Source organism: Podarcis pityusensis, assembly GCF_964106645.2.
Source record: "Podarcis pityusensis genome assembly, contig: HAP1_SCAFFOLD_431, whole genome shotgun sequence".
In the NCBI taxonomy this organism is placed as follows: Eukaryota; Metazoa; Chordata; class Lepidosauria; order Squamata; family Lacertidae; genus Podarcis; species Podarcis pityusensis.
In genome coordinates this window covers 725-26430 of record NW_028293360.1, presented here as the reverse complement: position 1 = coordinate 26430, position 25706 = coordinate 725, and the positions used below count along the sequence as shown (strand labels likewise).

At 42.3% G+C, this 25706-nt stretch overlaps 2 protein-coding genes across 4 annotated transcripts; one reads left to right on the top strand and one right to left on the bottom strand.

Moving 5' to 3' along the window:
- Positions 1–974: 974 nt before the first annotated feature.
- On the bottom strand, positions 975–2645 carry ECHS1 (enoyl-CoA hydratase, short chain 1; the record flags this gene model as incomplete). The annotated part of the gene is made up of 1 exon (XM_081024340.1): positions 975–2645. The coding sequence occupies one exon, from the start codon at positions 2643–2645 to the stop codon at positions 1764–1766; it is 882 nt and encodes a 293-aa protein (XP_080880466.1). The 3' UTR covers positions 975–1763.
- Positions 2646–3032: 387 nt separating this feature from the next.
- FBXO38 (F-box protein 38) lies at positions 3033–25158 on the top strand. Of its 3 annotated transcripts, none has more exons than XM_081024337.1 (15): positions 3033–3285; positions 4495–4677; positions 6535–6668; positions 9046–9209; positions 10297–10462; positions 10705–10842; positions 11190–11327; positions 12370–12463; positions 13240–13370; positions 14639–14809; positions 16417–16559; positions 18468–18687; positions 19603–19722; positions 22633–22812; positions 24245–25158. In XM_081024337.1, the coding sequence occupies exons 2-15, from the start codon at positions 4550–4552 to the stop codon at positions 25141–25143; spliced, it is 2826 nt and encodes a 941-aa protein (XP_080880463.1). In that variant the 5' UTR covers positions 3033–3285; positions 4495–4549; the 3' UTR covers positions 25144–25158. The 3 variants fall into 3 exon arrangements, with proteins under 3 accessions (XP_080880463.1, XP_080880464.1, XP_080880465.1); XM_081024338.1 differs by lacking the exon at positions 3033–3285 and adding an exon at positions 3474–3695; XM_081024339.1 differs by lacking the exons at positions 3033–3285; positions 4495–4677 and adding an exon at positions 7000–7116 and having other exon boundaries at positions 6533–6668.
- Positions 25159–25706: the final 548 nt, after the last annotated feature.

Here is a 25706-nt window from a genome sequence, read left to right as displayed (position 1 = left end):
ATGTAAGCTTGATTGACACCCCTCTTTGCTCTCTCCAATGTTTCCGGACAATACATTCCATGGGTTGTATCCAATGCTAGCCATACTGAGAGTAGACCCAGAGAAAGTAGTAGAGACTCTTTAATTTCAATGTTCTACTCTTAAGTAGACATTAGCTAGATACAACTCCGTATGTGAATTGCTTTTACACATCACCTTATGCACACACAATACCCTCCCCCCACCATGCAAAAATGAGCTATAGTTGGATTGTTATCTATCATTTGTCAGTTTGCAGAGGCCCAAAGCAAGGGTCAGCCTTTCAGTACAAGGAAGAGAGGACAATTTTTACCCACTGTCCAATGTAACTGCCTGAAGCAATGAGATACTATCAAGGAAGGATCCAATTAATAAATAAAGACAAGGTCATAGAAAAAAAGGTAAACTAGTTCCAGAAACTTCCTAGTTGTACATCTTTCCCCAAGCGGTGGGGTTGGGGGAGATGCTAATCTTTTCCTGTTGCTTTGAACTACCTGTTTGAACTATGACCCATCCGTTCCTTGAGAAACAAGCATGACACAGCAGAGGCGAAACATAACAGAGGTATCGGAGATATAGAAAAGGCAAAGGGACACAGTCAAAATAACTGCAGAAACCTGAAATTCACCATTAGCCACTATAATCTATTGACACAGAGTGCTGTCACTCTGCCCCCTTGAGCCTCTTACTGCCTTTGCATAAGAAATCGGAAAAACAGTTCACTTTTAGACCAGCAGTATTAATAAGGACTGCAAAGGTGTAGGATTCCTACATTCTTCTAACTCTATGAAAAAGACAGCGGAATGAATACTGGAGATCTGTTGCACACCAAATGGTGATTTCAGCTACAATACTATGCATATTTTTACCTGGGAGAATGGTCCATTGAAATCAATGTGGCTTACCTCTGAGTAGATATGAATAGGACTGCACAGTCAAGGAGAGTAGGAAGAAAGTCTTTTTGAAATGATGTAATTTTATTAAAGAAATGTATTGTCACAATTATTCAGTTAATGCAAACTAGACTACCATTTGTTGCTTTATGCAGAGTTGCAAAGCCCAGCCCCAGCATACCATTAAGCCTTTACCCACCACCAGGTTGCAGTGGCCATCAGCTACAGCTCAGGCTCACCACCAGAGCAGTACTCTAAAGGCGGCAACAAGTACAGAACAGATCAAACCAAAAGAACCACTACCCTGGGCAAACCGTTCCCAAAACACACATAGGAGTCAGCAGTCCAGGATGAAGATAGCATTGAAGCACCTGCCTCTACTCACCCCAATGTGGAGGTAGAACCTACAGTCTGAGCTGGGAAAGAATCACAAAGCTTAAAGTTTTGTGCATGCATGTATGTGCATGTGTAACATCTCCTACATCTGGCATTGCTGTCTCAGGGCCATGTACTACAATTAAACAAATTGGGGAACTATGTGAGCCAAGGTGTCTTCAGACAGGGGTATTCTCCAACAGTTGATTTAAGGAGACCTGTAGACAATAACGATTTCCTTACAAAAGAAACTGATCACTGGGAGTTGCATATCCCCAAACTACCCCCCCCCCCGACACATCATCTTCCTGGCAAGTGAAAGGCACATAATTTGCAATCAAAGGTGCAATTAAAGGTCACAGAGAGGTGCCACTTGGAAGAGGCCCTCTGGGCAGACTGGATAAACACGGCTGCGATCTCTTCAGCCAGCCGGCCAGTCCCCAGTGCACTGTGCGTCAGTGGCTTCTGCGGGGCGACTCAGTGGTCCTTGAAGTTCGCCTGCCTCTTCTCCACGAAGGCGCTCATCCCTTCTTTCCTGTCGTCCGTGGCGAAGGTGGCGTGGAACAGCCTCTTCTCTGCCTTATTGCCCTCGGCCAGAGTCATCTCGAAGGCCGCGTTCACCGCCTCCTTGGCCATGGCCGCCACCAGCTTGGAGTTCCTGGCGATCTTCTCGCCGCAGCTGACGGCTTCGTCCAGCAGCTTGTCCACGGGGCAGACCCTGCTGACCAGGCCGGCCGCCTTGGCCTCTTGCGCCGAGATGCGCTCGCCGGTGAGGACCATCTCCATGGCCAGGGACTTGCCCACGGCCCGGGTCAGCCTCTGCGTGCCGCCGGCGCCGGGGATGGTGCCCAGCAGGATCTCGGGCTGCCCGAACTGCGCCTTCTCGCCGGCGTAGATGATGTCGCACATCATGGCCAGCTCGCAGCCCCCGCCGAGCGCGTAGCCGTTGACCGCAGCGATGACGGGCTTCCTGACCGTGGAGACCCGGTTCCAGTGCGCCAGGAAGTTCCCCGCGTAGCACTCCTGGAAGGTGCGGCCCTGCATCTCCTTGATGTCCGCGCCGGCCGCGAAGGCCTTCTCGCTGCCCGTGATGACCACGGCGCCCACGCCAGGGTCCCGCTCCAGGGCGTCCAGCGCCTCGCTCACCTCGGTCATCAGCCCGTCGCACAGCGCGTTCAGGGCCTGCGGGCGGTTCAGGCGGATCACCGCCACGTTCTGCGCCGAGCCGCGCTTCTCCACCACGATGTACTGGAACTGAGGCGCCGCCGCCGCCAGGAAGCGACGGGGAGGCCGCCGCGCGGCAGCTGCCGACAGCAGGAGAGGCAGGCGGAGGTGGCGGAGGGCGCAGGCGGCGGCCATGCTGGCAGGGCAAAAGGTAAGGGCAGGAGGAGCCGCAGTCAATGTGGTCCTTCAGGAGGATTTCCGGTCCCCGCGCGGCGGAAACCCGCCATTGGAGTGGAATGGGTGGTGGAAACGCGCGTGTGAATGGATTTCGGAGGAGGAGGAGGAGGGTTTAGAGAGAAAAAGAAAGGTGGGGAGAGGGAGGGCAGGGTCAGAGGCTCCCTTTCCTTGCACGGCTTTGAAAGCGTCCCTAGAATCCCCTCCAGGGTCATCTAGTCACCCCCCCCCCTTCGCAATACAGGAATCTCAGCTAAAGTATCCTTGACACTTTAGCCTCTGCTTAAAAACCTCCAAGGAAGGAAAGTCGACCACCTCGCGAGAGAGTCGGTCCCACAGTGTTACCGCCAGAAAGTTCTTTCCGATGTTTAGTCGGAATCTCCTTCCTCCCCTGCTTGCCCCCATGGAGCGTTTTAATCGAAGCCGGGAGTGACGGTTGCTGAGCTCTCTTGTGTTCATTCACCTCCCTTTGCGCACGAGCCTCCGGAAATGCCCGACGGCTGAACAGGAAGCGGAAGCGCCGCGTAGCGCTGGGAGGAAGTGTCTCCAGCTGGAGCGGCTCCTCGGATCAGAACCCCAATAACGGGGGGTGGCCGGGCAGGTGAGAGGCTGCTGTGGTGGGTTGTGTCTGGCGGGTCCCTAAGTCCCTGCGCTGAGGCGAGCGCGGAGAGCCGGGCGGGCAGCGGCCGCCGCTGACACAGCCGCCTCCGAGTCCCGCGGGGACTGTATTGGAGCTGACGGCGACCCCCTTCCCCCGACCCCCTTCTCCCCCCCTTCGCAACTGAATCCGAGGAGGGATGTGCGCGCGTGTCCGTGAGTGTGCGCGTGTTTGGGGCACCTTTAAATGCGCGGCCCAGGCTGGCCTTCCTCTCCTCGGCCTGCGGCTCTGCGGCCCGTCTCTAGCTTCCTTCCCACCATGTTTACTCGGGAAGAAATGCCATTGTTTTTATGTGGGAGGCTGGCCCTTTTACTCGAGAAGAAATCGGCTGCTTTTGCCGAAAAAAACAGAAGGTATTCGCTTTGTCTCTCTCTTTCCCCAACCTTCACAGTCTTGCTCTTAGGGGATCCTGTTTCATCTCTTTCGTTTCTTACCTGGCGAGAGCTAGTGCATTGCTCTCGCTGACTCTCCCCAAGCTCCAGTCCTTTTTAACGTTTCTTGGAGCAGGGGACTGATGTTGCTGGACTTGCTGAGGCTGATGGGAGTTGTTCACCAGGCGGTCATCACATTCATTATCCCTGTCACACAGAATCTCTGCTATTAACAGGAATGGTGGCCTGGATTTTCAGTTTCCTTTTGAATAATAGAAGTGAAAACTAGTCAGTGAATTCATTGGGCCAGGACTGAAAAGGGAATGGCTAACCATATAAAACACTGGCTTAATGAAATGTACATCACAATAAATATGTTAGTTTTATAGTACCACAGAATATTGTTCTTTTAAACTTGTTTTTCAGAAGTTGACTCCTGAAGAAATGGCAATTAGCAAAATATTTTTTGGAGGGAGGGGTTATATAAGAAGTCCCAGCTGGAGTCTATTTTATGGAAGTTATACCCTGCTTGCTTGTAGAAAGCCTCAATTTACTAATTGGCTGCTGCTAACTCTGGGGTTTCTTTAGTCCTTATTTCTCACTGAGAGATTTTATATTTGAAAGAGATAATAATCTATATATGTTTTTTCCTGAAATAAATTTATATTTATTATTTATTTTTATTTGTTCTTTACTAAATTTCATGTTTACGACAGGTCTTGCCTTGAATTTCTGTATGTTAAATACTTACATTCTCCTGTGTCACCATTTTCTCCTGCAGTTTCACTGTATCTGCCTACCAGCCCTGATCCCTTTAATCAGCAAACATCACCATAATGGGGCCTAGGCGGAAAAATGTAAAAGTATGTTCCACAAGCAGGGGAGGACCCATATGTGTTAAAACTGCTGATCTGAAGGACTATATGAACCAACTTTCACATGAAGTGCTTTGTCATATTTTCAGGTGGGTTGGAAGATAATGTTCTGTTTTTGATGTTTCATGTAATTCACTGTCGTACCTGAGGACAAAGATCAGATTATCCGTTCAATCCTGAAAGTGAAATACGCCTTAAATTTAGCCTTATCAGATTAACCTTCTCCCTGTATAAAGCGGACCAGTTTCTTCAGACTTACTGCTGGTATTTTTTTGGAAATGCTTATGCACATGAGCAATTAGAAATAATAATTTGCAAGATATGTTATGTTGTACCTGTGATTGGTTGATGTAGACCATATATCTTTTTACATTGATTTAGCATTAAGGAGCTGCTTTATGTTTTGTTGCCAGATGAAATTGGTCTTTGCCTTTATATTGTACCTGCTGTTCAGCTGAAAGGGCTCCCAAAGTCAGTTACAAATCCGTTAAAAAAGATGACAGTCCCTGCCCTCCTCATCCCTTTTTTCCTTTGGTGTTGTGCCTTTTAGATTATTACACTTCAGGGCAAGGACAGTCTTATTTTTTAATGGAACAGTAAGTGACTGGGAGCCTTTTCAGATGCACGTGGGAAGGGAAAAAGCAATCTCTGCCTCTAGTTGTTAAAGTTAAAGTTATTCTAATGAGCATCCTAGTGGAATGGCTGGTGCTACGTGACAATTGAGGGAAGCTTTTCTCCACCTAGAGGCTATTTTGAGTGGCGAAGGACCTATTAGGATGGTCCACTCTCAGAAACTGATAGAGCCAATGGGTTTCTGGATGGCTGTGGGTGATTTTTGATCCTGTCAGCCCTCTCCTGCTTTGTGGAGCCTCTTTGACTCCCTCATATACTCCAGAGCTTAGGGCAAGAAAACAAGCTGGGAGATGGCTTGAACGCGAGTGGAGGAAAACTCTGGTCAAATGCAATTGAAAACTGGTGAGGGCTCATCATTGAGGCTACCTAGTGACAATGAAGGCTGCCTCCATCACGGAGGGCTTTCTTGATGGTGGTGTCTGCCCTGTAGAACACCCTTCCAACAGTTGTCAAGGAGATAAGTAACTATACAACCTTTAGAAGACATCTGAAGGCAGCCCAGTATAGGGAAGGTTTTTTTTAAAAGTTTAATGTTTTATTCTGTTTTTATATATGGTGGAAACTGTCCAGAGTGGCTGGGGCAACCCAGTCAGATGGGCCAGCTACTATTACTACTACTACTTTTTTAATTTGTCAGGTGGGTCTCAGTTAGACTGACCAAGGTAGAATTTCAAGTCCTAATGTTCAGAATCAAAAGAGCTAGCCCCCTAAATCATGAAAGTTGGATGTACCAATTGCAGATTGAAAGTATTGTGAATGAGAGATGCTTGCTATTTGCCTTGCTGTAAGCATAGAGAAATGCTTATAGCTCAGCTGGTTAGAGCGTGGTGCTGATAATGCTAAGGTTGGAGGTTCGATCCCCGTATGGGACAGCTGCACATTCCTGCATTGCAGGGGGTTGGACTAGATGATCCTCAATGTCCTTTCCAGCTCTGTAATTCTATGAGATTTATTTTGACAAACTTCGACATTTTTAGTCTAATAAATCATCCAATTTAATTTTCTGATGAAGTGAATGGTATTAGCCGCAGTTGTATTATTTCCACTCAAACTATGTTGAACTGAGTGCCTTGCCTGTTTGATAGCCATACATTATTTCTGTTTTAATACAATAGTACAGTTTTGATACAGTTTTAATACTGTTTTAATACAATAGTACTTGCATCCATTGCTGAATTTATTATGTGCTATGAGTGTGTGTGGATGTGTATAGCAGCATCCAGACTGTCATTTGTTTTAACAGCAGAGGAAAGAAAGAAACAAACCATTTGAGAATTAATCCTATCTTTTCTTCTCCCACTCTCCTTCTGAAGGTATCTTCCCCTGCAGGATATCATGTGCATGGAATGCCTCTCTCGGAAGTTAAAGGAAGCAGTCACCCTATATTTGAGAGTGGTGAAGGTTGTGGATCTCTGCGCAGGCCGCTGGTGGGAATATATGCCCACTGGTGAGTGTTGCTCTTAATCAGGGTAGTGATGCATTGCAGTATATCTTATGCTTTTAAATTATAGCTGTTACAAGCCATTGTTTTCAAAAAGCATTTCATGGATTCTAAATTTCTATAGCACTTTTTGCATGCACCATGGCTTTATGGAGTATTTTCTCAGGACCCCTTCCAGTGCTAGCAACTGTTTCTATTCATAGGAGTGCATCCTCAAGCCACTCCTTTGATAAGAATTGGAGCAGCAGAAGGACTTTTACCCATCTTCAGTTCACAAGGAGACATGGCAGAAGTCCCTCTGATGCCTTTTTTTGTCATTCCCTTTTGTGACTTGCAGGTGCACTCTGATGGACAATATGGCAATATCAGATGTGACCCTTCCTTGTTCTCACTACAACCTTATGCAAGATGATGCTATACCTCCCATTTTGCAGCTGGGGAACTGGGGCCAAGAGTGAGTGACTTGCCCAAGACTATCCTTTGAATTTGCTGGACTGAATGATCCCTCTGCCAAAGACTGTTAGATAAAGTTATGGAATTAAAAAGTTCTGAAAACCCGAAGTTTGCCTCTGTGGCTGTTCTTATTCCCCCACCCCATGGTATTTCTTAGTGCCTATCTAGAACAGGCATAGGCAAACTCCGGCCCTCCAGATGTTTGGGACTACAATTCAAATAATAATAATAATAATAATAATAATAATAATAATTTATTATTTATACCCCGCCCATCTGGCTGGGCCTCCCCAGCCACTCTGGGCGGCTTCCATAGAAACCAAAAATACAGTAAAATATCACACGTTAAAAACTTCCCTGACCACTGGTCCTGTTAGCTAGGGATTATGGGAATTGTCATCCCAAACATCTGGAGGGCTGGAGTTTGCCTATGGCTGATCTAGAACAATTTTTTCCCCAGATGTTTGTGTACCAAGATTTCTAGAACTGAGAGATTAAAAATGGAGGCCTTCCTCTTTCCTTTGTATAGGTTTCATTTTAAAGGAAATCATAATAGCAGTACAAAATAAGGAGCCACCAATAAAACATGCCAAAAATATAAAAACACAGTATCAAGGGGGGGGGGGAAAGGTGTAGGTTTAGAGCAATATATGTCACATTGTATTCTCCACTGAGGAGGTCAGTAATGGCAGATAAGCTTCTCTTAAATATCTTGTCTATTATTACCAATCTTCTGCCTTATGTACCTGTGTGTTTTGGTGTGTTTTTAGTTGAGCACTTGGTTCAAGAAGGGCAACAGTGAAGCACAGGAGGCTCGGCCATGTCCCATGTGAACTTTGTGTATAGCCTAAAATATGCACTGAGTCCTCTTTAAGACAGTGCTTTCTGTTGGACAAATCAGTGAAGAGTTTCTTGAAAACAGAAAATTTGAAACCACTGACTTAGACAATGGAAAATACAAAAGAAGACATGTTTTCTGCGTGTCAAAATACTGTATAGTTGCTATGATATCTCTCAAAAGCCATTCCTTACATGATTTATATAATTAATAGATGGCCCTTCATTTCCTGTTCTAAACCTGCTGATGGTGAAATAGCTTACATACACCCCCACCCCAAATGATTGTAAAGTACAATCAGTATTTAAAATACCTAATAAAAATTTAGTTGCTGTTTTCTGGATGCACATAGAAACAAGAGGAAGATCATCTTGAGCCAGGAAGGCTGGGGACAGTTATAATAGTCCAAAGCAAGAAAATATGGTACCCAACTTTAAAAGGGGAAATGAGAATGGCTGAAAGAATGAAGGGACAGGTGGCCTTGGTTTGTTAGCAGGAAAAATGAGTCAAACAGTGTATTATGAGAACATGAGCAGTAACATAATGTGCTCAATTACAAAATGGGGAGGTGGGGAAGCCGACATATATTTGTGCCAAAAGGATTGTAAAAAAAAAAAAGTTGACATAACTTAGTCAAAGCATTTTAGTCCCCTCTTATTCTGCAAATTAAGCATCTTCAGCTTATATCCACAGTGGGGGAAAGGCATAACTTTAGCTGGATCATGTCCAAATTAGATTCCACCTTTTTGAGTACTCTTATTTCTGTCAAAACTTGACTAATCAACCATACTCTCTTCTTGTATGTACTCAAATTTTTGTTGTTGTCTAAGCAGTGAAGTACTTTTGTAGTTCTCTAGCCTTGCCTTTGTGCTCTAGAATTTGAGTTCTAGAATAACAAAATTAAGTATATGGTTCCTGTTTTTTGCGTTTGTCCAAAGCATGGGTGGTGATGCATGTGGGGTAAAATAAAACAAAGAAAGCAACACAAATCCTTGCTCCATTATGTGTGGATTGTAAACTGCACCATCCGTCTTCCTTGCATATCTATACTTCTCTTCTTCCTCAGAGATAAAATATGTGTCATCTTCTCAGGATTCACAGATTCCAGCTTCCTGACATTGCTGAAGAAAATGCCAGACATTGAGCAGCTATATGGGCTTCACCCCAGGCACCTGGACAGGCGCAGAGTTCGTGGTTATGAAGCTTTCAGCATTCCAGGAGTTCTAGAAGCCCTGCAAGCTTGCCCAAATCTACTAGTAGGTGTTGTATATTCAAAATATAAACATACATGTTCATATGGCAGTTGCGATCCTTGATCATACTTGTGGGGCTTGAGGGGATGGATATGGTTGTACAAAACAACAGATGGTGCTGTATCTCATGGATTTTGTTCATTTCCATTCACTTATAGCTATTTATCATATTATTAGCTACAGCAACTGAATTTTAGATTCAGCTATTACTCAGCTGTGCTTTTAATTAAATCTTGAATTCTCTCCTTAAAATCCAACTGTTGCAAACAGATGGGCCAGAAATTATGTGACTGGAAAATAGTGTACAAATAGCTATTCATATGTCTGTGAATCTACACCATTTAATCACTTATTTTTGTTTGCACGATATGTGGATTATATGCAGAACGAAGGGTGGGCCGGGAAGGTCCAAAAACTGATTACAGGTGACAGAGCAAATTGGTAGCTTCAGAACTGTCATGTTAAAAAGGTTTACCTTTCATCTATGAGACCTATGCATAGGTCAGATTCTCTTGCCTTCTGCAGTAGCTACTGATTTTGACATTGGAAATCAAGGTCTGTTTTCCATTGTGTAATTCCACCTATATAAAACTTTTGAAGTCTTTTCTTTGAGGGATTTTTCTGAATTTCAATACTTAGGCTTAAAAAATGTTGAAGTATTCCTTCGAACCTTTTTTGAAGTTTCGAAATACTTAATCTAATTGGATTAATTTTTGTTTTTATAGCACTGAATTTGTAAACTTAATTGATGTTAAGATATTTTAGTTGCATGTTTTTATTGTTAGTTGCCTGGGATTTATGGAAAGGTAGGTGTATCAATCACTAGCAAGTAAAAGTAAACTTCAGAATTTTAGATCTATTGCAGTGTAAGCTAGGCATGAGTTATTACAACATCATAACTAAGAAATGCATGTGTCGATTGAGTTCGGGTTTTTTTACTGCTGCTTGCATGAATTGAAAGAGCTCAAATGTTGAAGATTATTCTTACTACTAATTGTTACTTGAGAGAGAGTGTGTGTGCGAGAGCGCTTATGCTAATGATTGAGATTTCCCATCATCCTATACTGGGTTTTTTGTTTTTTTGCTTTAGGGAGTTGAAACTTCCCACTTGGAACTGGTAGAAGCCATTTGGACATACATGCCACAAGTTCACATCCTTGGAAAGTTTCGAAATCGCAATGGTGCCTTCCCAATTCCAGCTGAAAATAAACTAAAAATACCGATAGGAGCTAAAATTCAGACTTTGCACTTAGTAGGTAAGCATTGTAGTGAAATACTTCCAGTGGATACATCATGACTGAAAAGCTGTGAAATCAGAAAGCGCACTTATTTCACTTGTGCTGAATTCTCAGCTTGAACACTGTTTCATTTGCAGACTAAAGTACTAGTCTGCAAGTATTGCTTGCACACACCCCTACAAAAAATAAGCCTTTAAGTGTTTGTCCTTGCAGTGTCTGCTTTTTGGACCTGACATACTGCATTGTTTCTTGTATTTTAGGAGTTAATGTACCTGACATTCCTTGCATCCCAATGCTGAGGCACCTGTACCTGAAGTGGGTGAGGCTCACCAAACCACAGCCTTTTAAAGATTTCCTTTGCATCAGTTTACGCACTTTTGTCATGAGAAATTGTGCAGGTAAAAGAGCACAAGGTCCCTTTCTCGAATTTATATTGGGAGGGGAGGGTATGCTTCTCATTTACTAACAGTGAATGTGGATCTGTGTTCAAAGTAAGTTTGAATAAGGAAATAGCAAATAACTTGCTTAACAACCAAATGACTATTTAGTCAGTTTAACATTGTGAGAATTGAACTACGTCTTTGCTGGCAATTTTATCTAATATGTTTTCCAGGTGTGTTGTTGCTTTCAACATGGAACTTCCTATAGTACTTCTGTAGCAATACAGAACTATAGCTCTGTAAATCTGTTCATATGGGCATTTTCTGCTGACTACTGGAATATTTCTGTCTTTTGTCTTTTGTAGGACCCACAAACTCGTTGAAGTATGTCCCCTTGGTCACAGGATTGGCTTCTGCCCGAAATCTGGAACATCTAGAATTAGTTCGAGTTCCCTTCCTCGGGGGTCTTATTCAGCATGTTGTAGAAGACAGCTGGAGATCTGGTATGCAGTCTCTTACTTGCAATACAAAATTTGTTCTTTGAAACCAACTACTGACAGTATTTACTTTTCTAAGACTTTGTGGTGGTGTTGTGTGAAAGCAAGTGAAGGTAATAGGTAAATTTAGATATTTCTCTTTAAAGTTTAAACCAATAATTGGATTTCACGATGCTGAATACTTTGCCTTAGACTACATGGGAGACTAAGAACTTGTTCACTCATGGTCCCAGCATGTACATTCACCATGCTGTAGGTGATGCTAGCCTTAGCTTGTTCACAAACACACCATTTTCTGTGAACCAGAGCCTCCATTGATATTCAGCTAGATTCTTCTCATGCAATCTATCCATTGTGAAAAGAAGCATTGTGGGTGTCAAATGTCTGCTGTATTTGAAAGTGCTGTAACAGGGCTTTATTGTTGAGATATTAAGCATGCTAGAAAAGGCAGTGGGGAAGTCTTTCTTCACACCAGTGAATGGCCTGTGGAGATTGCAGACAACACATTTGCTGCCATTTAATTAATTGCTGTTGGGAGAAAAATTATATACTTGCCAACATTTGAGAATTGGTGTCCTTTTTTATTCCATGTATACAGCTCAGAAATATACTAACAGCTGCTTCCCAGTCTGTGCATCCATGATAAAAAGAGACACATCATTCCATTCAGATATTGCAGAGCACACAGGGGTTTTTTTTTTTGATACTGACTTGTATCTAGCTAAGTCATACTCAGTGTAACCCTACTGAAATCAATGGATTTAAGTTATTCAGGTCCAGCTATTTCAGCTGGTCTATTGTGAGTGTGTTGTAATTGGGTACAAGCACTGAGATTGGTGTATGCTCAATAAATAGTAATGTGCTGAAGCAAATTTAAGTTTGTTTCTTTAGTCAGACTATCCTTTATAGACAAGGATTGGTGGAGCCTATATTGAGATGAAACTGTAGAGTTTTGCTGTTGTTTCTCCAAGACACTGTGTACATAATTATTCCAGGGAGGCTTAGTATTGATACTCAAATATAGTGAATCCCTCTTATCTATCAACAGGGGGCTTTAGAAATTTGCACACTATAGTTCTGGGAGCCTGCAAGAATGCTCTGGAAGTGGACCTTGGCTACCTCATCATAACTGCTGCACGAAGGTACTTGAATCATTTCAGCAGTCTTTCTCCTTTTAATTTTATTTGCCAGTGAGTCACCATTATGTTTATACACAAAAGTCATATTAATAGACCTTTGCATACTGATGTTAGTGAATTCTGTGCACTGCTTTTAATTCTGCAATGCCTTATTTTTCATCTTAGCGTATTTTTAAAAATCCTCACAATATTGCACTGGCTGCCCATTTGTTGATGAGCCAAATTCAAGGTGCTAATAATGACTTATAAAGCCGTAAGCAATTTGGGATCTAAATATTTGAAGGTGTGTCTCCTTCCATATCAACTCGCCTATGGGCTTGGATCAGCTAAGGAGGCTGTTTTCGTTGCTCTGCAGCTAATGGAAATCTGTTGTGCAACAACCAAGGGAAGGGCCTTCTCTGCCATGATGCCTTAAGTATGGAATGCCCTCCTCTTAGACCTGTGACTGACAACTGGCCCTTAGCAGTTTTCAGTGCTAGCTATGGACCCATTGATTTGATCAGGATTTTATTAAGATATTAATTTTTGTCAGGGATGTGGTATTGGTGTTGTTTTTGCTGCTATTTTATCTGCTCCTTGCTTTTTTAAAAATTATTGACGATTGTGGTTTTAAGCCTATTTTATGGTATACAGCCTGAGATTGCTCTCACAGTGATAGGCATATTCTTCTTGCAAGTTACAAACAATAGAAGAATTGTCTCCTATGTGAATGTGCATATTCTGTGCCAGGAAATATTTGTTAGTCTACACTTTTCTCATTTTGTTTCATCTCTTTTCAGGTTGCACGAAGTACGAATCCAGCCTTCCCTAACCAAAGATGGAGTATTCTCTGCACTAAAAATGGCAGAATTGGAGTTTCCACAATTTGAAACACTACATCTTGGATACGTTGATGAGTTTTTGCTGCAGTGTATGAAATCCTTCAATTTTCCTTTGGGTTATCTGTCAGATGTTAGGGTAGATCTGGATGTTATCTGCCTAGATCGGGGATGAGCTAACCTTTCAACTTCCAGATGTGAGTTGTAATCCAACAGCATCATATCTGATTATTGGCCATGCTGATGGGAGGCCAATAAATCTGGAGGGCTACAGGTTCCCATCCTTGGTCTATATGCTTCTAATCTTAGAGAGGCCAGCTGCTGTATGATGCATCCTTGTGTAATGCATGAGCAGCCTCTAGTTCCCTGTTGATGCTTTTCCATGATAACACCTGCAGATGTCTTACACAGACTAAAATAGCTTGTGCAAATATGGACATTTGGGCATTGGATTTTGTGGTGTCATCTGTTGGTGGTATGGAAACAATCCACATTCTTCAGAATTCCCATGTGGTGTGGAGTCAGTAGTGCATGAAAACGCTACGATAGTGACGTGCACTATTTTGAGTCCAAATTGGAAGGCAGCTCTTTTTGCTATCCCTTCCTCCTTTTCTTTCTGCCTATTGCATATGAACTGTCCCTCTTTCCAGAAGAGAAGCGAATAAGTGTGCAAGTGCAGAGGAAATAATCACAGCATGTGTTGGCATTTCCCCAGCCATAGAAATACAGGGGAGGATTGTGGCTCCTGCCTCAGGGCTGCTGCTCTTTCTGATTTGCCAGGAGACAGGGACAAACATTTTGACCAGTGCTAGTCTAGGGACTGGCACAAGCAAGACTTCAGGAGCAGGAAGGGACGTGTATTTGCCACTTGCCTGCTCACTTGACATTCATCCCAGGCAAGCAGCAAATGTAAATATCCTAAGTCTCTGGAGATGTTTTATATGGATAGATGTGATGGGAGGTCAGTTGGAATGTCATTATTACTTCATACCTGCTCTCTTGCGTACCCAGCCCTGCGATTTGTACCCTTATGGGGGGGACACAACTAGACATACTGATTCCTTATAAAGCAAAGGGCAGGGAGATTGCATTGGCAGTTCTGATGGATAAGGTTTTTAGTTTAAAACAAGTGAAAGGCAATATAAAGACTGTATCTTTTATAGACCAATGATGGTTGAAATTGCAACCTTTTGAAGCACTTTGATTTTTAAAGGCTTCACTTTACCTGCTTTACTGTTCCCATTGTTTGGGTCCAGCAGATAAACTCAAGCGCTCATTCAGTGCCCAGACTGAATTGCTAACGAGAATTATGGAAAGAGCAAGTTGCTATTTTTTTCTGTTCTCTTCCCCCTGACCCCAGGTAAAATGATTAATGCGGACCTCGTGAAATATGGCTTGGCTGACGTGGTTGAAAATCCAGGCATCATCACAGACATTGGAATGAAAGCGGTGAATGAAGTGTTCTCTTCCATTAAATACCTTGTTATATACAACTGTCCTCATCTGCACAATCCAAGCAGTTGGATCACAGGTACCGTGTGCACAAGAACATATCTGGTTAAGGGGTTAAAGCACTTTAGCAAACGAAATGCAGCCCCACTTAATTAAATTGACCACTGTTAGTGATTATTACACTTCTCGGATAGACACCTTTAAGTTCCAGTATGACTTCAGAGTTTAAGCAGGTGGCAACCAGAGATGGGGCCTTAACTGTGTTACACTAACTATGTATACCCTTTCCTGTGATGTTTTGTTTGACACCATCTCTCTTGGCTTTTGATGAAAATTCAGAGTGGTTTTATTTATTTTTTGAGCTTTTGGTAAGCAAATTTGAATATTCTTTCAGAGATTTGCTGCTGCTTTTTTTTTTTTTAAACTTTTTTGAAGTTCCTTGGTATCATACACAATGTTAAATTCACACGTACAAGTACAAAGAAAGAAAAATAATCTTAAATAAATTTAACGTGAAAGATTAATTTAGACTTAAACGTTCTCTTTCCTCATAAATTCTAACTAAACTAAAATAGAATACGATAACATAGAATAACATAAAATAAAATAAAGTAAACTTCCCATCATTTTACGATATAATTTACATTTATAATAGTGAATGTACTTATGATTATTCCCTTCATCTTAATATATTTTCTAATACTTGCTTACAACATATCGTACCCTTTTCCCTTATTTCTCAATGTTTTATATTCACAAGGGTCATTCAAACGGTGCCATAGATAGTATATCACTGTTATTTTTTTGTAGATATCTCTTGAACATATCCCATTCTTTCGCTTTTAATTGGCTGCATACTAGATGCCTTGATCTTGTTTTGGTGATGATGATGATGATTTGATAAATTGTATTTGGGTTTGTTGAGGTAAAAAGGCAGAGTGCCACCATTATAAAGGAATCCGTACTTCCTGGCTATTCTAATACGTTCACAATGCTATGGGGGTTCTCCATCTACTCCAACTACAAGCCACCAGGAATTGTGTACCCTGAAACTTTTGAGATCCCTAGAAGTAATCAATAGAAGGGGGAATGCCACTTTGCTATTGACTAAAATTTCAAGTTTAGCCAGCAGATTTTAATGGGTGGGATCCATTAAAATTTATTTTGTTCATAGAGTGAAAGTTGGGCTCATAAAGGGGACCATTCATCAACAGAAGCTCCTACCAGAATGATTCATCCCATTAAAACCTACTGATTAAATGAAATCTTGGACAGTCAACAAAATTATTTCCTTTCCCTATTTTATTTCCCTTCTAAGAGCTAATTGATTGTGTGCTACACAACTCCAGTCTCTAAGAAATGGAGTTCAGTTCTTGTTTTTCCAAAATTAAGAGAATACATTTTCAATTAGGAAGCTAAATTCTTTTGGGCCATAGTGACAGTCTTAGCAACCAACTGCAAAAGGCTAGATTTATTAGTCACTTGTTTTTTGCCATTCTGAGTAGGCAAAGGACCTCAGTTAAGAGTGGATGCATCAGAATAACCAGGAAGTATACCTTTTTTAGAATGGTGACGATTCTAAATTGAAACTTAGAACTTTAAGTGGGGAATAGTTAAGCAGATTTTAGGTAAGAAATCTGTTAATTAAGTTCATTTATTTCGCTCACTCTCCCCACCCTGCAATAGATCATTCAAGATGGACTCGGCTGTTTGATCTCACCTTGGTGAGATGCCATGCAATAAAACTAGACTCATTTAGTCAGTTTATTGAATTACTGCCAAGCCTGGAGTTTATCTCTCTGGACCAGATGTTCCGGGAACCTCCCAAGGTAAGGTGTTTGGGTTTTTTAAAGTGTACTTTGCTGTGTGCTTCAAATGTCTTTAGGATATGTGAAATATACCAGACTTTTGGTATGTATTTTTTAAACTTCTAATTAAAAAGTACTTCAGGTAACTGTTTTTAAACATTCAAACCATGGTTCAGTGACCATATTAGGAAAGCAGTAACATGAAAATGAAAACAAGTTCAGTACTGCAAATTATAGTAGTATAATTACTACTATAATTACTATTTACACTGTAATTAGTATAAATACTGCAAATTATAATAAGCAAGAAGCTTGTTACAAGAATGTCTGAATTACGTCTACATCGCTGCAATGATCTCATTCTTGCTGATCTTTATATTTTGCATTCCCCCTTTCTTTTCATTTGGTTTCATTTCATGCTTAAGAAAATTACATTCGTTATGTCATGGAATCTCTTACTTTGCCCAAGATTGAACAATACAGGAAGACTATCAAAACCAGAGAGCCATGACTAGTTTGCATATTTCACTACATATATTCTGAAGCAATGTATCACACTTCTGTGAATCTGTCTGCCTTGATGGAGAGGGATTATGTAAAAGCTGAGACAGGCTGAAATAATAGCATATGTTTGGGAAGCCTACAGCCTCTCACCCAGGAAAAAGCACCCCCCCACACACACACCTGTCCCTTCCTCCCTAGGGACTGCATATGGTACAGCACTGCTGTCTTCTACTTTAGAAAGACAGCTGTACCTCTGTATCATCAGAAGCTGCTATTCCAGTTCCTACCCTTATCTCAGGCTTGCTTGCTTAGCAACCAATTTGCACCAGACTAGGGAAAGATGCAGATACTTCTCTGCTTGACATGGTGAGAAATCAAGGGTTAAAAATAAATGTGAGAACCTGCACAAGCGACGCTGACACAAAACCCCACACATACATGAAGTAAAATAGAAACATTGCCACCCGATCCCACCCCCACTCACCACTCCCCTTCTACCTCTACCTCTTTTCCCCCTTTCTTCCTAATGTAACACTAATGTCTCAGCAAACGAAACTGATCTATAGAAAATGTAACTTGAAAAAAGAGACATTGCACATACTTTTGTAAACCAAGAAATCTTTAATAAAAATACATTTTAAAAAAGCAAAAATAAAATAAAATAAATGTGAGCAGTGACGAGTGTGGCTTTTGTCTTGAAACGTAAATGAAGAAATATAAATGAGCAACAGCAAGGGATTTGGGGAAGTAGAGTGAGAGATGAAGGCCCCAAAGGACGGAGGAGAGGAAGCAGAAGGCAAGGCAAAGTCAACCACAGGGGAAAGTTATAGCCACCACTCATGAAATTTTATTCACTTGCTGTGCAGTCATGTGCATGTTTACTCAGAAGTAAGTCCCACTACATTAATGTTGCTTACTGTTCAGTAAGTAGGGTTGCATCCTTAGCTACAAACCAACTTCATATCCCCTCTTACATTTTCCCACAATTATGTATTCTCCTCCATAAATAGAATAAATTTACGCAATAGATTTCTGCAAAAGCATGTTGTGCTTCCTTGTCTTAATAGTGTGATGACTCACAACACCTTCCTAATGTTACTTGTAGTGTTCTGTCTCTTCATATTGAACCAACTGGTAACCTGAAAGGTAGCATTGTATAGCTCACAGTATCATGATTGACTTGTACATCACAACCTTGTTGGTTTGGCTCATGGGAAGTGTTCACTTGTCTCAGGGCAGGAGGTTTGAAATGGCCGTGCAGAGGTTAGGAGCAGTTGGCAATGTGGAATTGCTTGCTTCAAATCTCTTTGTTTAAGAAGCAGTACACTGTGGTCTATGTATCATGGAAGATATCACTGATTTCAAACTGTGTTTTGTTTTGGAGCCTCTTGCCAGTTGCTGTCAACAATTTTTACTGCATTTCAGGGTTGTGCTCGTGTAGGTCTTAGTGCAGGCACTGGGATTGGTGTGTCCTCTGCTTTGGTCAGCAATCAGAACTCCAACAATGAAAACGACAACAATAATAATCACCAGAACAATAATGCCAATATACACCATAACAACCACCAGCAACCAAATGACCAGAACGAGGAGAACGAGCTGCGACAGGAGGAGCAGGTGGAAGAACAGCAGATTGCAGCAGAAGGTAATTCAGGAAACAGTTTTATTTGTTTGTTTTTAGTACTGGACCAGTAAATTGGTCGGCGTCCATCTGTCTTGGGAGGGCGCCTTTGGGGGTGAAGTCAAACCACTGGAGAGTTACAGTGCCTGCTGTGGCTGCAGAGACCAATATGGGAGTCATGTTTTCTTTCAGATGAAGGCATCTGCTTGTGCTCATGCAAGTGTACCATGGCATTTCTTCTTTCTGCACTGCTCCCAGCAGTCATTTCCCCTTTGGTCACTGCTTTGGATACCTGACCTGATTGTCTCCAGGCGCTGCAGACTATTATTGGTTTATTGACCAATAAAGCACACATTAACACCTCCAATTGATATTCAAGCCATTAATGTTCACAATTGTATTTCCTAAGCGTCTTAGCACTTACATAAAATGCTATAAAGCTGTTCATTTTGATTTGGCATTAATAACACTTTTCTCATTTCTCGTCAATATATAATGTTGCCACAGCAGGAGGACTTAAAACCAGTTAATGGTATTTTCTTCCTATTTAACAGCTCTAAAGTGACTTAATGCTCCTGGCATAACAACCACCATAAATATTATACAGTTAAATTAGTAGTTTCAGTTTTCATTCATCAGTTTAAATTCACTTTCTTCTTTTGGCATGAAGCCCCCCATTTTCTGTCTGAGAATGATTTCTGTAAAGGGCAGAGTCCTCATTGAAAGCTACAATATAGAAATGGATCTAAATGCCTTTCAGATTAGTGAAGATCTGCCTTGTTAAGTTTCCCGGGCAAAGACAGATGCTCCTGCATAGTCGCAGTGCTTTGGAAACTTCCTAAGATTGTCATGCAATTATGTGTGACTAGCTTCTGCCTCCTTAATAAAGAGTGGTGTCTTCATCCTCCTTATCTCAGTCATTCTTATCTCTCTCTGCAGCACTGAATGAAATGGAGGAGGTAGCACAGGAAGATGGAGTGGCTATGGCAGAGAGCCGCAGTGAAGCCTCTGCAACTAATCAGGCACTTCTTCCCATGGAAGTTGATGAAGAACAAGCAGGTAACTTGTCAGGATCTCTCCCACCCATTTGCAGGCTTCATTGACTTACTACAAAAAAAAGTTTGTTTGCTTGTTGCTTAGAGATATCAATAGCATTTATTTTAGAATTAATAATGCAAACTATTTAAGAACTGTGAAGTCAGTGAACTTGAATAATTCTATAGCTTAAAATTAACCACGGTATTTAGCATTTATAGTCATTTATCGGATGCAAAAAGTGTTTCGTACACATCATCTCAGAAATCTTGAGCACACTTCCGCTAGGTAAGCCACTATTATTACCTCCATATTGCAGATATAGGGGCCAATACTGATTTACCTAAGGCCAAATAATCAAGGCAAGATTTGAACTATGGATTTGCAAGCTCCAACTAGGTCTACTCTGACTGCCAAGACATCCTCTGTTGATTGTTAAGTTTTCAATGCAGGTGACTGGGGTTCTTGCATGTATTACCTGACAGTTATACTTTTGTGTAATTAATAACTTGTGAGGTGTTTAAGATGATCATATGCTGTGTCTTGAGTTGCCTTGATTGCACGTGGTCTCATGGCCAGTGTTCCTCTCTTTGCAACCTTTTAATAGCATCATAGAGAGGGGAGCCCCCAATAGGAGAAGCTGAATTGGTATTAGCAAATTTTACTAATCACCCAAGCAGCTTGTTCTCAGTCACTTGTTTTACAGCACATTAGATATCTTTGTACACAGGATCAAAGTTGACTTGATGTGGGAGACTTGTGGCATATCGCTAAACAGTTTCTGTTTTCAACTCATGCGTTTAATTAGGGCGGGGGGAGCGGCTCATTCTCTTCCATCTAGGCTGTTTACTGAATCAGAATTGCACCTCCACCGTGTCAGTAGCTGTTTTTCCTTCAGGGCCAAACTGATGATGACCTAGTATGGTTTCCCCTGCAGGGGGAAGAGTAGCCAGAAGGGGGCAGGGTTTTGATCACAGTAATATCCTGTGAATAAAGTGTTAAGCAGTGCTTCCTGTGCTTCAGTCTGATTTGGAGCTCTTCACAGATGCATTAAAGTCAAACCAAGAATAGTTGTGAAACAGTTTGTATGCTTCCATGCTGCTTCTGGTTTGGCCCTGAAAGTCTCTAAGATGTTGTGTGGTTAATTTCTTGTTCTTAAAAAGTTCCATTTGCAGTGTGTGTTCTAATCATAAGCAGCTATATTTGCTAGGTAGGAAAATGTCAGTTTGATCCCACAGTAGGCCATGGGCTTACTTCCACCCAGTGCTTCTCTGTTCGGTAAATGCTAAGGGGATATAAATGAGATTGGGTACCTCATTTGTTTGCCGTTCTCTTACAAATTCATCCTTACTTTAATTCGCTAACCTGCTTTTTCTCAAGAAGTTGGAGATGGTTCCATTTTGCTGCCCAATATCAACAGTGCGGAAATTAGTATCACCAGCTTCAGAGCTACCTCTTCATACATCACCACACTGTCAATATTTCCCAGATCTATTTCCAGTTTAGGGAATAAGAAATTCTAAAACTGAGTTCTTGCCATCATCCTGATGTTTGTACAGCTAGATAAAATTCAGCGTTTGAGCACACAATTGTGTGCGTGCTTCAAATTGCTTCAGTTTTGATTCAGGCTGTGTCTAGATCCTTCTCCTTTGCTTCATTTTGTTACATATAATTTCTCCTCAGTTTTTACCTTTGATCTACATAATTCTCCCCCCCCCCCCGCTTCTTGAGGGCCCTATGCTGTACAGAGATGCCTGTACACATGTGGCACCTTAACCAAGGAGAGGTGGTTGTTTTTCACCCTTAGAGAAGTCTTGAAGCCCACCTCTAATTGTAAACATCTTTGCTGCTGTGAGATACCTTGTGGCTTTAATTTTTCTTTGCTTTTTCCATGTTTGTGCAAGAAACAATAAGCACGTAGGGCAATAGCCAACATTGAATGGCCCTTCTGCCACCCACACATACAAATATTCATCTGCTCCTGAGGGTCTTCTAACTTTCTGGAGCAGATTTAGAGGGGGAGTGTAGAAGGATTGCAGAGGGCAGGGAATTTTTTTGTCAATTGTGTCAATTTGGCTGGCGGATGTACTGTTGGATTTCATCCCTAATCTCAGTACAGTGCCTGCAATTTATAAAGCACATTGTGCTTTCTAATTGCAGTGCAGATTGGTGGATTGTGAGGTGGGCTGATCAAATTGGTGGGGAAGGGGTTAATAAAGTAAGAGGAGAAGATCACAGCATAACACTAAGAATAACTCCAGATCCAAACACAATGCAGTGTGAGGAGAACCTGAGCTTACAGGGTTAAACAGCTCAGAGTGTACGCCCTGCCTACTATTTGGGAGGGGGGAGATTCTGCGTCATATCCGAGAGTCTCCAGCCTTTGTTCTTTTTTCTCTACTTTCGCTTTTGAGGAGAGTGGATGTGTTTTCACAATGCTGTTCGACAATGGATAGTTTCTGCTTAAATAAAACTGCTTTTAGCTGCTAAGATCCTGTCTGGACTTTATTTAAGCACACTGAAGAATGCACTGAAGTTTGCAGCTTTCTCTTACCGCTGCTGATCTCTGCGTTTGCTCAGAGCATCGGAATGTGGAGTTTGAAGTGCGGAGGCCTGGCCGGTAGCTGCGCAGCCGAAGCGGGCTGGACGCCAGGACTTATCTGAGCAATAAATCTTCTTCATGCAGTACATGTTGTGTTTTGTTCGTTCTTTTCTACTGTGTTGTGCGTTGTTGGTGTTTGAGGGGAACTGTGAAGAGAGACCTAGCCAGGTGTATGAGTGCAGAAGGTCCTTAGGTATGCCAACTAACCATGTAAAAACCAACTACTTTGTATGCATGTTTCAAAGGAGTAAGTTGCTTAGTCAGGTGAATTAAAGCACCCTGATCTCTGGAAAGCATGCTAGTTGGTTGCTGAACTTTCTTTTCTTTTCCAGGGCCCAGTGGCCTTCAGCCAAATGTAAAGCTAGCACCTATTACTGTCCACGACTCAGACAGTGAAGATGAGGATGAGAATACAGCCACCTCAAGATCCTGTATTACAAATAGCATTGCACAAAATTACTCAGATGGAGAGGAGAGAGTCAGAGATTCAGTGGAAATCCGGGAGCCCTCAGGTGAGAATTTTTGCTTCTTCATACATGTCATAAAAATATTCCTTATTGTGTTACAAAGCACAAAATGCAGAAATAAGTTTTCTGTGGAATGTGGTTCGCAGTGGTTGTGGTCCAGCTTCAGAAAGATAGATAGATTTCCCTCATGTCCATTTCTGTTGTTCTTTCCATATTTCTGCAGATCAGCTGCAAGAGTGATGCCTTCTTACATGACAGTGGTGGTGTAGTTGCCACCAAAACCACTTGTGTGAGGTAGCTCTGCTGTAACTGAAATAGGCTGCTTGGTATTCATGGTCCCTTTGATCACAGTTATTGGGTGGTTTCCATCAACTGGATTGCGGTTCAGTTTGTACTTCCAAATTGTACAACAGTTTGATTCTGGTTTGTGTTCTGTGGTTGGACTATACCGCAGTCCCCCAAGTTCATATATAATGAGGAATTGAATTCTAAAGTGAATTGCAATCCTTTTTGCATGTAGGCTCATTCAGAATTGACTGAACGACTTCAAAGGCTTTGGATGAAAACTTCCACATGCTTTGCTAAGATTCGACAGGCTAAGCATCTGTAATCTATTTCTCTAGCAGTTTCCTGAGGGATTTGATCCCAGTTACCTTTATTTCTTCACGGCTTGTGTCTTTCTTGCACAGCCTCCCTGCAACCTAAAGTGGGGACAAAACACATCAGCAAAATATGAGGCAGGAGGCCTGGATACTGTAGACATTTTACTGTTCCACAAGCCGTACCTTCTGGTTAAAAAGTATGCCAATGTAAACTTGAGGGGTAAGTGCATCAGGGGTGGGTGGGGGCGCTATCAACATATCTTTTGAACAACTTAGTCCAGGAAGAAAGGAAATTATTTGAAAACTAAGATTCTCATAAATAAATGGCAGGGCTGTAAATGTTCCTTGTTAACTAGGTAGCTACCGTAAGAAGAAATTAGGTGCAACAACTAATTTGAGCCTGTTGAGCAGCTTGACTGTGTGCAGTACAGTGGGTCAGATTCAACTAAGTAGTGCCACCGGTGGAAGTGTGCACAAGGACTTCCGCTAGCACAAAAGACTTCCCCATTCCTCCTACCCTGCCTCCAGTTAGCCCTGGGCAGGGAAGGAACCCCCAGAACTATAGGCAGGGGGAGAAGAGGGCAGATCACTCCATCAGACAAGTAGAAATGCTTGTGCTGACAGAGCAGTCTGCTTAGTGCTACGTTGAATTCCTCCCAGTATGTTTAAACATACTGATTCAAGGCGTGAACCTCTAGTAAGTGAAGTAACTCAACATATCTGCACAATATCTTTTCCTGCTTGGAATAACATTGCAACAGTCGCAGCAGGTGTCTCGCCAGGTTGTCTGGGGTGTGTTGATAACTAACGGTGCGTTTCCATGACTTTCTATCACATCGTAGCTCTCTTCCCTTTTGTCCCTGTTGTTGTTGCAGTGAGCGGTAAAGGCAAAGCTCCGCTGCGGAAGAGGTGCAATGCCAGCCGGGTGAAACTGTTTCTTTCTGAGGAGAGCAGCTGCGAGAAAGGCTGTCAGGTCACCAGTGAGCAAATTAAAGCGGATATGAAAGCGGCCAGTGACGTGACAGCGGAAAGGAACAAAAGCAAGGATTGTTACCCTGGTTGTGGTGGCGGCACTGGGCCTCCGGGGGCCTCGGACACTGCAGCGTCTCCAAGCCCAGATGGTATGAAAACGGCTGATAGCGGCAGCGACACTCCCTCCGCAGCAACAGAAGACTCTGGGAAGTGTCTCTGCAAGAGTGAAAGCTCCAGCGAGAGGGACAGTGAGGAGAAGCCATTGTGCTCCAGGTGTTCCTGCTATATGCCCCAGAACCAGCAAAGGAGGACTAATGGCGTCTCGGGTGGCGAATGCCCATCTACCAGTGGAGCTTGTGGTATGAATGGGCCAAATGTGAGAGGGGCGGAATTCTCCCTAAGAACATTACCAAACTGTGGCTCTTCAGGAGAGGCCAGCAATGGGAGGACTAATGAGAGAGTCTGTGGGACTGCTAATGAGGAACGGAGCCCTCCTTCACAGCAAGGGAGATACGAAATGGAATATAATGAAGATTACCCTCGCAGGCCTCTCACGAGAGCCAGAAGCAGACTTTCCCATGTGCCTCTGGTGTCTCAGTCAGGTATGGTTTCATTTATCCAAGTTTTGCATCAAAGCAGTGCATTATTGTCAAAGAAGGGCGAGGACCAGCCACATTGTCGTAATGTCAGAGCAGAAATGCCATTTACTCTCTGTTGTTCTTGTGTTGGTTTGTTTTGGGTGTTGATAATTGAGTACTGGCTCTTTGAGAGAGTTTTTTTTTTGTGGGGGGAGATTCCTTGAAATACAAATACTTATAAACTGATTTGAAGCCTGCTTTCAAAATGAAAACATAAGCTTACTGATAGCTACTTGGTGAATATTGACTGGATTCTGTGATCACATAAGCCTTTGAAACTTCTCACCACACCTAAATCATATTGTTTCTGGTATATGTTTTTTCAAAGCGTAGAGCAGTTCTATGCTGGGTGCAGCCATCTTAGGTGATGGCCCATCCAGGCTCTGGGATGCAGAACAAGTCCAAGTCTTCCTTCCAGTTCTTGAGCTGGAGACTGGGAGCATTGCTGAGTGTAAGCAGAGAGCAAAAAGAAACTTCTGGCTCGGAACTGCATTAGATCGGTGCAGATGCCACATTTATAGCTGCTTTCAGGAAGTTTTTATGAATACCTTCCAGTTAGGAGTTATTTCCAGGAATCGGGGCTTAACTGGTATTTCACCCATGAGAGGGAGCAACCTTCTGCTGAGGCTTTGTTTGGCACATAAATGGTAGGTTCAGCAGACTTGTTACCCAGCTCCCATTACAAAAATATATATTTACATAAAACATGGTTAATTGCAAGAAATTT